We start from the raw sequence: 16,785 nt of genomic DNA, 5'->3' as shown, positions 1-16,785 counted from the left end.
CTGTCCTGCTAGGGGATCTGCCTTCTTTCTACCTGCCCACCTGAGCGAGGCTCGCCAGGTGAATTTGTGGATGTGCTGGGTGGGCTGTCTGTGGGAATATTGGGGGGCAGGTGGACAGTCAGTCAGTCCTAATTCCCTTAGGACCCAGGAATCTGGAGGTTGGAGCTCACCCTATGGCAGCAGGTCCCTCCCGTAGGGTAGAGGTCAAGGGTCTGCCCGCTAGTCGATATTTGGTAATTCCCAAAATACCGATCCATTCATAAAACACAGGGTTCATACATAAACCAGTGACATAATTTGAAAGTTATATATTGAGCGTATATTTGATTGATTTAACGTACGGGTTATGGCCGTGGTGTAATGTAGTGCTTCTGCGCCTATGAACAAAGGTGGCAGGACTCAATAGATGGGTGCGCACGGCTTGCCAAGGGTTAAAAGGAGCTGAACTGCATTCCTAGAGAGGACAGGATATAAAAGTGTCGCGGGGGGGGGCAGGTCCTCCCTTCCTCCCCCCTTCCTGCAAGAGGGGGAGGGGGCTGTCGTCTCCTTTGCAAATGCTGCCTCGGCGGCGCCTTCTGCGCGCTGGTGAGTCTCCTCTCTCTTCCCCCGGAGGGGGCATTGGGGAGAAGAGGGGTCCCCTGCCCACCCCCACCCACCCCCCAAATCAGGGAGCCCAGGGTCCTCCCCCTCCATCTCTGCAAAGCCAGGGCGCGGGCTCGTTCCCAGGAGGTGTGCAGCCATAGACCCATGGATGCCCCCTTGAGCTCATTGGAGAAAAGGTATAACGATGCCATGACTCAAGAGGGGGATCCCAGCCCATAATCTGGCCGCGGGATGGTGGGCCCTTTTCCAGCCCGTCTTCCAAGGCATCTCCGCAGAGAGGGCATTGCAAGGATCCCCTCGTTTTCCAGAGCCGGGGAGCTGAGACACCCCCCCGCCGGAGGGCGCCGTGTTCAGCTGATCCACCTGGGCAACCCCTCCCTCCACGGAGCCGACTTTCTTTCCTCTACCTGCTCCTTAAATCAAGCGCAGCTTGGCCTGGACGTTGGCAGCAGCAGTGCTAGTTTATTGGGGGGGGGGGGCTCCCGAAATGGACTAACACTGAATGGATTCTAGGCACTGACCAGATGAAAAGATCATAGCTGAGTTTCTGAAACAGGAACAGAATTTTGGAGGTAGCTGAATGTAGAAATTGTGCATTTTTCTCTGGTAGGAAAATACAGTGGTACCTCGGGTTGCATACGCTTCAGGTTACAGACTCCGCTAACCCAGAAATAATACCTCGGGCTAAGAACTTTGCTTCAGGATGAGAACAGAAATCGTGCTCCAGCGGCGCAACAGCAGCCCCCATTAGCTAAAATGGTGCTTCAGGTTGAGAACAGTTTCAGGTTAAGAAAGGACCTCCAGAATAAAATGGGAAAGAAGTTTAACAGGGAGGGTGCCACTACCGAGAAGGCCCTCTGCCTGGTTCCCTCTGACTTCACTACTTGCAGGTGGGCGGGGGGCGAGCCAGAAAAGGCCCTCCTGTGTTTCCATAGGTAATATCAGGAACATGGAGCCAGGGACCTGTGCTATTTCCATATAATCTCATACAATATGGCCTTCCAGACCATTAACCTGCCATAGCTGCCATTATCAGAGGAGTATCAAGGACTGCATACTCATGAGTAAACCCCTTGCTCCTGAGCTGTAGAAGGAGCCTGGAGCCAAGCACTATGTTGTCATTCTGGGACCTGGACCTTGTGGTACTCACAGCCTGGGTTCTGGTACAGTCCAGCCCTGGTTCCTAGCAAGACTCATCCACAATTGCTCAGAGAACATTTCTCTTCTACTGACAATGTGTCAGTTTTATAGCAAAAAAATGTATTTGCTTTGTAGGATTTGCTAGCACCTCTAATTTGGATAGATAGAAAATGGCAGAAAAAAGAGAGTTTTCTTCTGATCTCTTGCAGGGTTCTTGAGATGGCTGAGCAAGGCTCAGCTGGCCCTGAAGGAGGAAGAGGCCATGCCATGGAAACTGGGAGCAGTCAGGGATTATGGGAAAACTCAGTGCAGAAGCTCTTGGGTGAGGTGGACGCCCTCCACTCAGAGGTGCAGAGCCAGCAGTTCAGGCAGTCCTGCTCCCAGGAGGCCAAAGGACCCCGTGAGGTTTGCAGCCGACTCCACCACCTCTGTTGTCAGTGGCTGAAGGCAGAAAGGCACACGAAAGCTGAGATGCTGGACCTGGTGATCTTGGAGCAGTTCCTGGCTGTCCTTCCAGTGGAGATGGAGAGCTGGGTGGGGGAATGCGGAGCAGAGACCAGTTCCCAGGCAGTGGCCCTGGCCGAAGGTTTCCTCCTGAGTCAGGCAGAGGAGAGGAAGCAGGTGGAGAAGAAGCAGGTGAGAGAGGCTTTCCTCTGGATGCTCCCAAGGGGCTCCAAACAGGACGGAGAATATCCCCAAATGCTCTACTAATGGCCCTTCTTTTTTGGAAAGCAACCAAGGAAAGATATCTGATACACCTAAAGATTTTGCCTCTGTCATTCCTTCTCTAGCCTTTCTCTACATTCTCTCCAGTTTTGAATCCTTGTTGCTCTTTCAGGAAAAGGATCTGGTTGCAGAAACGGGCTCCAATTACTCTGAGGCAGAGAGGACTCCGTTGGACACCAGAGAGAGTTCACTAGGTAAGGAGGAAGGAGTTTCTTCACTGTTTGGTCTTTCTGTTGCTTTTGAAAGTAATCTGTGAGTTCTTTCAATATTTTTTCTTTGGGGGGGGGGACATTTGGGCCCATAAGAGCACAACAAAGCTGTGAAATTTGTACGCCCGTCAAAATGTACATCTCAGAGAAGCATGCACTCCTGGCTTCCAACTAACCTTTGTCTCTCAGGTGAAAGAAGAATGTCAACAAGACCTCCTCACCCGTCTCTTCCTGGTGGTGGAGAGGAAGCAGCAGCTGTAGAAGCAGATCAGGTAGGAGGAAGGAGCCTTGGGGGGAAAAGGCTGAGGAGTGGGGCAGCCAGGGTGTCTCTGGGAATGAAGAAATCCCTCTCTCCCTCTTTGCTTTCGTCAAAGCTGTCCCAAACAAAGGCTGAAAGTGTGATTCAGTAAAGTCTATCTGCTGAAAATAAGGAATAGCCAACTCACCTTAACTAGCCTTCTGCATGAATTGGCCTTAGTAAACATCTTCCAAGACAATAATGCCCACTTACACCACAAAGAACTTATAACCCACCCCTCCCCCTCAAAAAAATAGCAGACGGGGTGAGGAGAGAGGAGATCCTTCCATTTGTGACCCTTCCAGTCACCTTGTAATTGTCAAGGATGTGCCCCATAAAGATCGAGACTAAGATCCAGACTAGACTTCAATGAATTGTTGGCAGATTAAACACAATGCAGGGTCCCAAAAAATAGACCAGGCGCAGGAGCTTCATCCAGTATTATTTACTGAAGGCAAATGAGCATAACTATTCACGAATTCAACTCTTTCGGATTTGCATAGTACTTAAGAATCCAGTCGCAATATAAAAATAATAATCTTAAACTTAAAATAAGACTAAGAACTTGGCAATCAGACATACTATGTACAGATCACCCCACCAGGAAGAAAGATAGAGAAAAATGAAGCCCAGGTTTCCTCTGGCCTCTTTTTATAGGCAGCATGGCCTTGGGATAGAAAAATAACAGGGCCGGCTTCAACCAGCTGTACTCCGCTTCTCTGAAGGAATAACCCCAAAATCAGGAACCTTCTGCTTGTTTCCAGGCAGAATGGAAAAATTGCTGACCAGCTAGTCACTTGCCACTGGCAGCTTGTAGTAGCTTCTAGCCTGTGAGACCCAGACAAGTTTCCAGAACCTTCCTGAATCAATAGAATAGGAACGATCTCTGCATATTACACCAATACTTTCTATACCAAAAATTGCAAGCCATGTCAGTGATAGCACATCCCTCTTACCTATTCACAAGCCTTTAATTTTACCCCAGATCCTTTTTGTCTGGTCCAAGATTTAAGACTTGTTTACCAGTTCGTCATCCAAAAACACTTAGTGGTGCCCAACCCTCAGAGCGCCATCCCTGCAGGGACCAAGTGGTACAGCCTAGTGGACCTTTGCTCAGCATTTTTGAGTATCCCCATTGCAAATAACACAACACAGCAATGAACAGGCAGGAAACCACACCGCAAAGTGTAGTAGATAATCTTTAGACTGCCTTAGAGGAGGACCCTTGTCTTTTTCCTTTCAGGGTCCTCTGTGCTTTGAAGATGTAGCTGTGCATTTCACGGAGGAGGAGTGGGCGTTGTTGGATCCTGACCAGAGAGCTTTGCATAAGGAAGTCATGGAGGAGAATCGTGGGATCATGGCCTCCCTCGGTAAGGCTCAGGGTTGGATAATAATATCTGCTTTGAAATTCCATTTTTTTCTGAGGTTCTAATCCATGTGTCTCTTCATCGCAGGTGGTGATGAATTGGGAATGAATAACAGGGGAGAAAATGAAAAAATCAACACAGTGCAGAAACCACATAAATATGTGGAGTGTGGAGAGAGCTCTATCACCCTTTCCACTTCTCATCAAATAATTCATATAGGGGAGAAACCATATCAGTGCTTGAAATGTGAAAAGAGCTTCAACCGGAAGGGAAGTCTCACTGCCCATCAGAGAATTCATACACTGGAGAAACCATTTAAATGTCAAGAGTGTGGAAAGAGCTTCAGTTGGAAGACAAATCTCACTTCCCATCAAAGAATACATACAGGGGAGAAACCACATCAGTGCTTGGAATGTGGAAAGAACTTCTCCCGCAAGGAAAGTCTCATTTTCCATCTAATAATTCATACAGGGGAGAAACCCTATCAGTGTTTGGAATGTGGAAAGAGCTTCAGTCAAAGGGGAAATCTCATGTTCCATCAAAGAATTCATACAGGGGAGAAACCCTATCAATGTTTGGAATGTGGAAATAACTTCACCCACAAGCAAAGTCTCAATTCCCATCAAAGTATTCATACAGGGCACAAGCCGTATCAGTGCCTAGAATGTGGAAAGCGATTCGGTCGGAGATCCTATCTCACTTCCCATCAAAGACTTCATACAGGGGAGAAACCATATCAGTGCTTGGAATGTGGAAAGAGCTTCAATCAGAGCTCTGGTCTCACATCCCATCAAAGAATTCATACAGGGGAGAAACGTTTTCAGTGCTTCAAATGTGGAAAGAGCTTCATTCACAAGGCTAGTCTCACTTCCCATCAAAGAATTCATACAGGGGAGAAACCATATCAATGCTTCGAATGTGGAAAGAACTTCAGAAAAAGTGTCCATCTGACTTTCCATCAAAGAATTCATACAGGGGAAAAACCATATCACTGCTTGGATTGTGGAAAGAGCTTCAGTAGAAAGGACAATCTCACTTCCCATCAAAGAATCCATACAGGGGAGAAATCATATCAGTGCTTGGAGTGTGGAAAGAGCTTCAGCAGAAAGGACCATCTCACTTCCCATCAAAGAATTCATATGGGGAGAAACCACAACAGCGCTTGGAATGTGGAAAGAGCTTCAGAGGACCAAGCCCACTTTCCATCCCAGAACTCACGGCAGGGAGAATAGTTGAATTGCAGAATCATAGTGTTGGAAGGGACTCTGAGGGTCATCTAGATTAACTCCCTGCAATGCAGGAAGCTCAACTAAAGGTGTTTGGGTTTTTTCAACTGGAGTTCACCAGAGCTTTGCTCTGGCACCTCTCAGGTGGGTGCCATTCCCATTCCCAAAGAACAAGGGAGAAGTTTGTGGTGTGTTCTGGCACCATTTTTCTAGAAAAATAGCACTGTCTGTGACACATGGCCATTCAGCCTCTGCTGAAAAACCTCCAATCAAGAACAGGCCAGCAACGTCTGGTGAAATCTGTTCTGTAGTGAATTAGCTGTTACTGATAGAAAGTTATGCCTACTGTTTAGCTGGAATCTCCTTTCCTGTTACTTGAATCAATCGCCTCAGTCCTAACTTCTGCAGCAGGAGAAAACCAGCTTGCTCCATTTTCCATGCTCCAATTTCTCCTACAAGCTGCTCTTCCTGTTTCTGTTTTCAAATGTTAGGGGAGATTCCGGGGTGCAAGGATACTCAGCAGACCAGCTTGTTGGGGTGCAAGTCTCCCGCAGGTCTCTGCGGTCAGCAAAAGAAGGAAGTTCTAACCAAGTAACAAAGCAAAACAGCAGTCCGTAGACCACGACCTTTATTGTTGCGCAATAGGTCCCAGCAAGGAGTAAGAACCCTGAACACAGGTTACACACTACCCAGAATGCATTTCCAGAAGCATCATTCATACATCACTGATACAACATCATCATCATCATCATCATCATCATTTATTTATACCCCACCCATCTGGCTGGTTTTCCCCAGCCACTCTGGGCAGCTTCCAACAAAAGATTAAAAATACATTAAAACATCATCATTAAAAACTTCCCTAAACAGGGCTGCCTCTATATGTCTTCTAAAGGTCAGATGGTTGTTTATTTCTTTAACATCTGATGGGAGAGCGTTCCACAGGGCGGGTGCCACTACCGAGAAGGCCCTCTGCCTGGTTCCCTGTAACCTCACTTCTGGCAGGGAGGGAACCACCAGAAGGCCCTCAGAGTTGGACCTTAGTGTCTGGTCTGAACGATGGGGGTGGCGACGCTCCTTCAGGTATACTGGGCTCCTTCAGGTATCCTTTGGGTATACTGGTATACAAGGAGGGAGGAGAGTTGTGAGGATACCCAAGTTTGTCAAGTTGCCCCGCTTATCAGATTAAGTTCCAGACACCTTAAGTAAAGGTAAAGGGACCCCTGACCATTAGGTCCAGTCGTGACCGACTCTGGGGTTGCAGCGCTCATCTCGCTTTACTGGCCGAGGCAGCCGGCGTCCAGCTCCCGGGTCATGTGGCCAGCATGACTAAGCCGCTTCTGGCGAACCAGAGCAGCACACGGAAACACCGTTTACCTTCCCGCCGGAGGGGTACCTATTCATCTACTTGCACTTTGACTGCTTTCAAACTGCTAGGTTGGCAGGAGCAGGGACCGAGCAACGGTAGCTCACCCCGTCGCAGGGATTCAAACCGCCGACCTTCTGATCGGCTAGTCCTAGGCTCTGTGGTTTAACCCACAGCGCCACCCGCATCCCTACTGACACCTTAAGTAGCCGCCACCTAAAGAACAATAAAACTATCAATGCATATCCTTGTCTTCTGGCCTTCTCAAGGATGGGAGGATGGCTTTGGGAACAGCTGGCCTGAGCAAACCCATCAGCAGATGTCCATTGTTTCCCTCAAGGGAGGGGTGCTGTGTACATGACTTTATGTCTCAGGGATTATGGAGGAGGGTGGTGTCCAAGTCTGCCTTCCCTTTTGAAGCAAAATGTCATTGAAATGGGAAGAATTGGTTAAGGCATTGATTTTATATGCTTTTTCAAAGGTTAGTACTCCATCAGCACTGTCAAAGACAAAGGAATACAATTTGACGCTTTCTTGCAACAATGTAAGAGGTTCTGGCAATCGAAAACAATTTAGCAGCTTTCGCCATTATCTACACAGAAGCTGGTGCTCAGTCAACCACGCAAAGGCTGAGCTGCGGGGCTGAAGGCTTTGCACCGCTCCCTGGTAGTTACCTACTTCGCACAATAGGGGCGCTGTTTGGTAATACCCGATTGGTTAGCTGTCGGATTTCAGAGCTCCCCGCTGGTCGATCTTTGGTAATTCTCAAAATACAGACTCCATTCATAAAACACAGGGTTCATTCATCAAGCAGTAACATAAGTTCAGTGTTATATATTTGTGGGATGTGAAAGACATAGCAGTCATGCACAACATTCCTAGAGTGGACATGCAAGGGGATGTTTTGTACAAACTTCCTCTGCATGTGACTAGAGGTGGGCGTGGCCTTACCTGCCCAGGTAACAAAAGGGCTAGGCAGGGAGCACACTTCCTCTCTTGGACTGTCTTCTTCTCCATCTTGCTTTTATCGAAGAAGCAACAGCTCTTCAGCTAGAAACGCCCTCTTTCCTTCCAGCCAAAAGAGCACCCAGTGTGGGATAGTGCCACTTGTATATATTTTGTAATCTAAGTCTGCCTTCAGAGATGCAATTGTGAACTGATGATACTGTGAGTAAACTTGTTTTTACTGACTTTAAATAAGATTGTCGTGTCTATTCTTTCTAAGAGGGACAAAAGGGAATTACCAGAAATCCTATATTTAGAAGCTCAAACGAGCTGGCAAGAAGTTAACCGCTGTGCGTTTAAAGGGGGAGTGTTTAAACTATGCTAAGTCATTGAACTTGCTTAGGCAAGTTAGGAAGGATATTATTAAACAATATATTCTCTCCTGCCTCCCTGAACATTCCGACAATGTTGAGCTTCTATTTGATCGATTGAACGTGCTGGTTTACAGCCAGGGTTAATGCAGTGCTTCTGCGACTATGAAGGAAGGTGCCGGGACTCATCGTCCACTAAGATGTGCCCCCCCCCCTTTCATTTCCGTAACACAAGGGAGGGAGCAGATTAGAACTGTCCGTCCCGTCCCCCCCCCGAAAACTTCTCGGACTGCGCAGCACACATGGCTTCTGCCGGTCTCCTGCTCTGGAGGCGAAAACGCAGAGAGGGAGAGAAGGGTGAGCAGGGTGAGCACGGCTTGCCAAGGGTTAAAAAGAGTTGAGCTGGATTCCTAGAGAGGACAGGATATAAAAGTGTCGCGGGGGGGGCAGGTCCTCCCTTCCTCCCCCCTTCGTGCAAGAGGGGGAGGGGGCTGTCGTCTCCTTTGCAAATGCTGCCTCGGCGGCGCTTTTTGCGCTCTGGTGAGTCTCCTTTCTGTTACCCCGGAGGGGCCATTGGGGAGAAGAGGGGTCCCCTGCCCACCCCCACCCACCCCCCAAATCAGGGAGCCGAGCGTCCTCCCCCTCCATCTCTGCAAAGCCTGGCAGGGGCTCGTTCCCAGGAGGTGTGCAGCCATAGACCCATGGATGCCCGCTTGAGCTCATTGGAGAAAAGGTATAACTATGCCATGACTCAAGAGGGAGATCCCAGCCCATAATCTGGCCGCGGTGTGGTGGGCCCGTTTCCAGCCCGTCTTCCAGGGCATCTCCGCAGAGAGGGCATTGCAAGGATCCCCTCGTTTTCCAGAGCCGGGGAGCTGAGACCCCCCCCCCCGGAGGGCGCCGTGTTCAGCTGATCCATCCAGGCAACCCCTCAACCCCCCCCCCCAGCAGACTTTATTTCCTCTACCTGCTCCTTAAATCAAGCGCAGCTTGGCCTGGACGTTGGCAGCTGCAGTGCTGGTTTAGCGGGGGGGGGGGGGGGCTTCCCGAGATGGATTAACTGGATGGATTCTAGGCACTGACCTGATGAAAAGATCAGAGCCGAGATTCTGGTGCAGGAAAAGAATTTTGGAAGGTAGCTGAATGTAGAAAGTGTGTGTTTTTCTCTGGTGGGAAAATATTTGTAATGGGAAATGATAATATTATTGTTATTATGATTATTATTACTCCTGATTCAGGCATCTGGCTGAACTGTTTGGCCCCTGAATGTGTATTTTGTAAATGCACATGGTTTTAGTCCACTCATACATTGCTTTATATAATGAATAGGTGCCTAGAAATTCCAGTTATTGTTGTAGCAGTGATCAAGTTTTAACTCCGGTGGGGGCTGTTTTATTTGGGGGAGGATTTATTTTAAATTGCTTTTGAATGTTAGGTGTTAATTTGGATTTTTGGATTTCTTTTGTAAAAAGTTTCCTTCTGATCTCTTGCAGGCTTCCTGAGAGGTCAGATGGATGAGAGAGTCTCAATTGGCCCTGAAGGAGGAAGAGGCCATGCCATGGAAACTGGGAGCAGTCAGGGATTATGGGAAAACTCAGTGCAGAAGCTCCTGGGAAAGGAGGACACCCTTCGCTCAGAGGTGCAGAGCCGGCAGTTCAGGCAGTTCTGCTCCCAGGAGGCCAAAGGACCCCGTGAGGTTTGCAGCCGACTCCACCACCTTTGCCACCAGTGGCTGAAGCCGGAAAGACACACGAAAGCTGAGATGCTGGACCTGGTGATCTTGGAGCAGTTCCTGGCTGTCCTTCCAGCGGAGATGGAGAGCTGGGTGAGGGAATGCGGAGCAGAGACCAGTTCCCAGGCAGTGGCCCTGGCCGAAGGTTTCCTCCTGAGTCAGGCAGAGGAGAGGAAGCAGGTGAGAGAGGCTTTCCTCTGGATGCTCCCAAGGGGCTCCAAACAGGAGGGAGAAGATCCTAAAATGCTATACTAATTGCTCATCCTTTTTAGGAAGCATCCAAGGCAGGACCCATAAAATATTTGCCTCTACCATTTTTGTTGCTCTTTCAGGAAAAGGATCTGGTTGCGGAAATGGGCTCCAATTACTCTGAGGCAGAGAGGACTCCGTTGGACACCAGACAGAGTTCACTAGGTGAGGAGGAAGGAGTTTCTTCCCCGTTTGGTCATTCTGTTGCTTTTGAAAGTAATCTGTGAGTTCTTTCAATTTGGGGGAGGAAAACATGTGGGCCCAAGGGCACAGAAGAGCACAACAAAACTATGAAATTGGTATGACCACGAAAATGTACATTTCAGAAAGGCATGCACTCCTGGCTTCCAACTAACCTTTGTCTCTCAGGTGGAAGAAGAATGCCGGCAAGACCTCCTCACCCGTCTCTTCATGGTGGTGGAGAGGAAGCAGCAGCTGTAGAAGCAGATCAGGTAGGAGGGAGGAGCCTTGTGGGGAAAGAGGCTGAGGAGTGGGGCAGCCAGGGTGTCTCTGGGAATGAAGAAATCCCTCTCTCCCTCTTTGCTTTCATCAAAGCTGTTCCAAACAAAGGCTGAAAGTGCCATTCAAGAAGGTCTATCTGCTGAAAATCAGAAACAGCCTCCTCACCTTAACTAGCCTTCTGCATGTTGCTAGTATTATTTATCAATACTTGTAGTTGTATTTATATATTTATGATTGAGTGCTTCGATGGGCTTCTAAGCACTTGACATATCATAGAAACAGTGACCAAGATTCCCCAACACCCCCTCCCCCCAAAAAAACCAGACCATGTGGTGAAGAGTGAGGACGTCCTTTCATTTTTGCCTCCATATGACCCGTGAAGTTGACTCTTGGTCATTGTGAGGTTCCCCCACCCCAAAACAGAGCACGGGGAAAGTACAGAGTGGATCCTCATCCCCAGCCTTTTCCCCACCTTTAAACCAGGCCAAAACAGGGTCCCAGTGTCATTTCGGAGACAGAGACCTTGACTTGCCTCCATTTTGTCAATGGGAAACCCCATAGCCGACAAGCCCACCTGGGGCTATGACACTGATCATGGATCCTAGTGCCTGAAGATTTTTAAGAAAACCATCCTAGATGCCATCAAACCTGCCAGTCAGCAAACAGTGTAATGTCGTAAACCGTCGTACAAGGACTACACAGATGAACATCCATCTGAATACTACGTCCGTCTGGTAGCTGCCATAAAACATAGGCAGGGATTTACCTGGAAAACCTCCCAACATGAAGGGAGTTATAAATGTTGGGATACTGCCAGGGAGACAAAGTCCATCATGACTCCACGTCGTCTCCGGACGTCCATCAATCTCCCGTAGACACGCAGTATCAGCAATTAGCGACACAAGCTCCAGAAATAGCTTGCCACATTCCAGAGCTGATGCACGCTCTATCAGCAGATAATGTACAGTGAAAGATGCACTCAGGAGAGCATTATTTACAAGTTTATTCAGTGTTGATCAGAACAAAGAAAACATGACTGCCTGCTTCAGTGTCTCAGACACAGAGAGAACGAAAGCAAAGACACAACAGAAACATCCTGTGAACAGGAAATACGCAGGCTGTGACACAAACATCCTGCTCCCTTTTAAGGTGGAACGGAAATATCCTAACAATAAATGGGTTCTTTAAGGACAAATCCATGTTTGACATTGGTTATATTGGTTATGATGGGGAAAGCATTAGCAAGTTATTTTCAATAGCCAAATCAGTGTTCAACACCTTAGATGAGAGAAGTCAAAGGAGACCCCAGGCAGATCCAGGCAAGTATTAGCCCATAATTATTAAATGCTTAAGTTTGAAGGGATAGTGCAGGAGGCTAAGCAGGAAAGAGAGCTTAGAGGCCTCCCCCTTGAGCTGAAGAACGAGATACCCCCTTGGTTGTGGGGGCTGGAATCTAACTCTGTGCAACTCTTGAATCTGCCACAGCAAAGACCTGCCATTTCCTTGTACAGTATCCTCTTCCAAAGGAAGCCATAATTGGATTCACATCCACGACAGAGGAATTCTGGCCTCTGTTTATAGGCAGCATGGCTTTGGGATAGAAAATTAACAGGGCCGGCTTCAACCAGCTGTACTCAGCTTCTCTGAAGGAATAACCCAAACATCAGGAACCTTCTGCTCATTTCCAGCCAGAATGGAAAAAATTGCTGATCATCTAGAGACTAGACGCTTGCAGCTTGTGGCAGCTTGTAGCTTGTGAGACCCAGACAAGTTTCCAGAACCTTCTTGAATCAATAGAATAGGAAAGATCTCGGCATATTAGACCGATACTTTCTATACCAAAAATTGCAAGCCATGTCAGTAATACAACCTCCCTCTTACCTATCCACAAGCCTTGAATTTTACCCCAGATCCTTTTTGGCTGGTCCAAGATTTAAGACTTGTCTACCAGTTTGTGGTCCAAAAACACCCAGTGGTGGCCAAGCCTCAGAGCGCCATCCCTGCAGGGACCAAGTGGTACAGCGTTGTGGACCTTTGCTCAGCATTTTTGAGTATCCCCATTGCAAATAACACAACACATAAATGAACAGGCAGGAAACCACACCGCAAAGTGTAGTAGATAATCTTTAGACTGCCTTAGAGGAGGACCCTTGTCTTTTTCCTTTCAGGGTCCTCTGTGCTTTGAAGATGTAGCTGTGCATTTCACGGAGGAGGAGTGGGCGTTGTTAGATCCTGACCAGAGAGCTTTGCATAAGGAAGTCATGGAGGAGAATCGTGGGATCATGGCCTCCCTCGGTAAGGCTCCCAGTTGGATGATAAGATCTGCTTTGAAATTCCATAGATCAATCTATGTATCATCTATCTATTTATATTTATCTAAATATCTATCTATTATCTATCATCTATCATCTTATCTATATCTATATCATCTATATCTATATATCTCTATCTATCTAATCTATATCTCTATCTATCTATCTCTATCTCTATCTCTATCTATCTCAAAATGAGAAACCTGCCAGATGTTTTTGGAGCTCAACAGAACCACCTACAGCACCTGGGATTCTAACAGGGCACAGGGCACCATAACTGGAGGGGTATGGATTGTTTCATCTGTGAAAATTCCTCCTCCAGTTACGACTTTAAAAAATCCTGATCAGCCTGCTCTGAAGTGCCCAGGCCTTCATAAATTTAGTTGTCAGAATTTTTAGGCAAGTGAAAGTAGATTCTGTCAGGATTTGAGTTTTTGTTTTTGCTTCTGTCTGTTTTTGGTTGACCAAAGAGACTATGGACCTTGGAAATGGAGCAACAAACAGGTGACTGACAATAGAGATGCAGAAAATTCCATGATTCGGCCAAACAAAATCCATTCAAGAAAAGAGCCAGGCTTTGCACATCTCAGGTTCCCACAAATCCGTCCATGAATACCAGTCAGCAAAGTCAGTGAACCCTGTAGTAAGACCTCATGCCTGACCCTCTTCCGTTCTTCCACTATCACAAGACTTAATTTTCATTGTCCAATCATTTGGGGCTCCATTTATTTCTGAGGTTCTAATCCATTTCTCTCTTCATCGCAGGTGGTGTTGAATTGGAAATGAAGAACAAGGGAGACCATGACAAAATTCACACAGTAGAGAAACCATATGAATATTTGGAGTGTGCAGAGAGCTCCATCTCCCTTTCCACTCCCTATCAAATAAATCCTATTGGGATGAAACCATATCAGTGTTTGGAATGTGGAAAGAAATTCAGTCAGAGCTCCAATCTCACTTCCCACCGAAGAATTCATACCGGGGAGAAACCATATCAGTGCTTGGAATGTGGAAAGAAATTCAGTCAGAGCTCCAATCTCACTTCCCACCAAAGGATTCATACCGGGGACAAACCCTATCAGTGTTTGGAATGTGGAAAGAGATTCAGTCATAGCTCCGGTCTCACTTCCCATCAAAGAATTCATACCGGGGAGAAACCCTATCAGTGTTTGGAATGTGGAAAGAGCTTCAGTCAAAGCTCCAGTCTCACTTCCCATCAAAGAATTCATACAGGGGAGAAACCCTATCAGTGCTTCGAATGTGGAAAGAGCTTTAGTCACATGGCCATTCTCACTTCCCATCAAAGAATTCATACAGGGGAGAAACCTTATCAATGCTTTGAATGTGGAAATAGCTTCAGAAAAAGCATTCATCTCACGGTCCATCTAAGAATTCATTCAGGGCAGAAACCATATCAGTGCTTGGAATGTGGAAAGAGCTTCGGTACAAAGAATCATCTGACTATCCATCAAAGAATTCATACAGGGGAGAAACCCTATCAATGCTTTGAATGTGGAAAGAGCTTCGTTCACCAGGTCAGTCTCACTTCCCATCAAAGAATCCATACAGGGGAAAAACCCTATCAGTGTCTGGAATGTGGAAAGATCTTCAGTCACAGTGGCTCTCTCAGTTTACATCAAAGAATTCATACAGGGCAAAAGCCATATCTGTGCTTAAAATGTGGAAAGAGATTCGATCGGAGCTCCACTCTCACCAACCATCAAATAACTCATACAGGGGAGAAATCATATCAGTGCTTAGAATGTGGAAAGAGCTTCACCCAGAAGCAAAGTCTCACTGCCCATCAGAGAATTCATACACTGGAGAAACCATTTCAATGTCAAGAGTGTGGAAAGAGCTTCAGTTGGAAGGAAAGTCTCAATTCCCATCAAAGAATTCATACAGGGGAGAAACCATACCAATGTTTGGAATGTGGAAAGAACTTCAATCATAGCTCCAATCTCACCTCCCATCAAAGAATCCATGCAGGGGAGAAACCCTATAAGTGTCTGGAATGTGGAAAGTGCTTCAGTCGGAAGGACAATCTCATTTCCCATCAAAGAATCCATATGGGGAGAAACCATAACAGCGCTTGGAATGTGGAAAGAGCTTCAGAGGGCCAACCTCACTTTCCATCCAAGAACTCTCAGCAGGGAGAATAGTTGGCAGTGGAAGACAGGAGTGCCTGGCGTGCTCTGGTCCATGGGGTTACAAAGAGGTGGACACCACTAAACAACCAAAACAGTGTTGGAAGGGATTCTGAGGGTCATCTAAGCTAACCCCATGCATTGCAGGAAGCTCAGCTAAAGCATCCATGAACAGGGCTGATATTTTTCAGCTGGAGCTCACCAGAGTTCTGCTCTGGCTCCTCTCAGGTGGGTGCCATTGCCGTTCTAGGAAAACAAGGGAGAAGTTCATGGTGTGTTCTGGCACCTCTTTTTCTAGAAAAATAGCACTGTCTGTGACAGATCGTCATTCAGCCTCTCCAATCAAGAACAGTCCAATGCAATTCTGGGCTGCATCAATAGGTGTATAGCATCTAGATGAAGGGAAGTAATAGTGCCACTGTATTCTGCTCTGGTCAGACCTCACCTGGAGTACTGTGTCCAGTTCTGGGCACCACAGTTCAAGAAGGACACTGACAAACTGGAACGTGTCCAGAATAGGGCAACCAAAATGGTCAAAGGCCTGGAAACGATGCCTTATGAGGAACGGCTAAGGGAGCTGGGCATGTTTAGCCTGGAGAAGAGGAGGTTAAGGGGTGATCTGATAGCCATGTTCAAATATATAAAAGGATGTCACCTAGAGGAGGGAGAAAGGTTGTTTTCTGCTGCTCCAGAGAAGCGGACACGGAGCAATGGATGCAAACTACAAGAAAGAAGATTCCATCTAAACATTAGGAAGAACTTCCTGACAGTAAGAGCTGTTCGACAGTGGAATTTGCTGCCAAGGAGTGTGGTGGAGTCTCCTTCTTTGGAGGTCTTTAAGCAGAGGCTTGACAACCATATGTCAGGAGTGCTCTGATGGTGTTTCCTGCTTGGCAGGGGGTTGGACTCGATGGCCCTTGTGGTCTCTTCCAACTCTATGATTCTATGATTCTGCTGAAGTCTGTTCTACAGCGATATCACTCTTTCTGTTAGAAAGTTATGCCTGCTATTTAGCTGGAATCTCCTTTTCTGTAACTTGAAGTTAATGGCCTCAGTCCTAACCTCTGTGGCAGGAGAAAACCATCTTGCTCCATCTTCCATGGCACAGCCCTTTAGTTATTAGAAAATGCCTCTCAAGGCTTCCTGTTTCTGGCGGTGGGAAATGGCGGACTCCCACAAGATCGGACCCCAGCCTTTCCAATAATTCAGGGCTGATATGGGGATAATTAGCCCTGGCAGCCTCCCCAGGGTAGGGGAGAACTGTCTCAAAGACCCACGGATTTCCAAGATTGCCGGCGTGCACTAAGGTGCAGCCGGCAGGACACTGGGTCAACGAGCACGGAATGACTGGCACTCCTTTGATGTCATTCTCATAGCCGGGAGCATCTGTTTGGGAATATTAATAGATTTGGACGATAAACAGACACGGCTGGATTGAAGGAGCGTGAGGAAAAACCTGCAGAAGTGTACAGTTCCTGGGGGTTAAGTTCGGACTTCAAAGAGATTCTCATCATGGTGTTTGGATTACGTTTGCTATGTTTTCTCTCTCTCTCTACTCAACAATTAAGATTGGTCTTTTATGTCAAGCCTCATTAAGAATTTAAACTTTTTAAAAAGGAGTACAGATGGACT

General features: G+C 47.2%; 1 protein-coding gene across 1 annotated transcript; it reads left to right on the top strand.

Moving 5' to 3' along the window:
- Positions 1-505: 505 nt before the first annotated feature.
- Positions 506-15,168, top strand: LOC310662915 (uncharacterized protein; the record flags this gene model as incomplete). Its single annotated transcript, XM_083410279.1, has 6 exons — positions 506-585; positions 1,953-2,379; positions 2,582-2,663; positions 2,868-2,950; positions 4,220-4,346; positions 13,772-15,168. Exons 2-6 carry the CDS (start codon positions 1,963-1,965, stop codon positions 15,166-15,168), a joined length of 2,106 nt encoding a protein of 701 aa, XP_083266405.1. The 5' UTR covers positions 506-585; positions 1,953-1,962.
- Positions 15,169-16,785: the final 1,617 nt, after the last annotated feature.

This window comes from Podarcis tiliguerta (assembly GCF_965153285.1).
Source record: "Podarcis tiliguerta genome assembly, chromosome: 13".
Classification (NCBI taxonomy): domain Eukaryota; kingdom Metazoa; phylum Chordata; class Lepidosauria; order Squamata; family Lacertidae; genus Podarcis; species Podarcis tiliguerta.
This window is presented reverse-complemented; position numbering and strand designations above follow the sequence as displayed.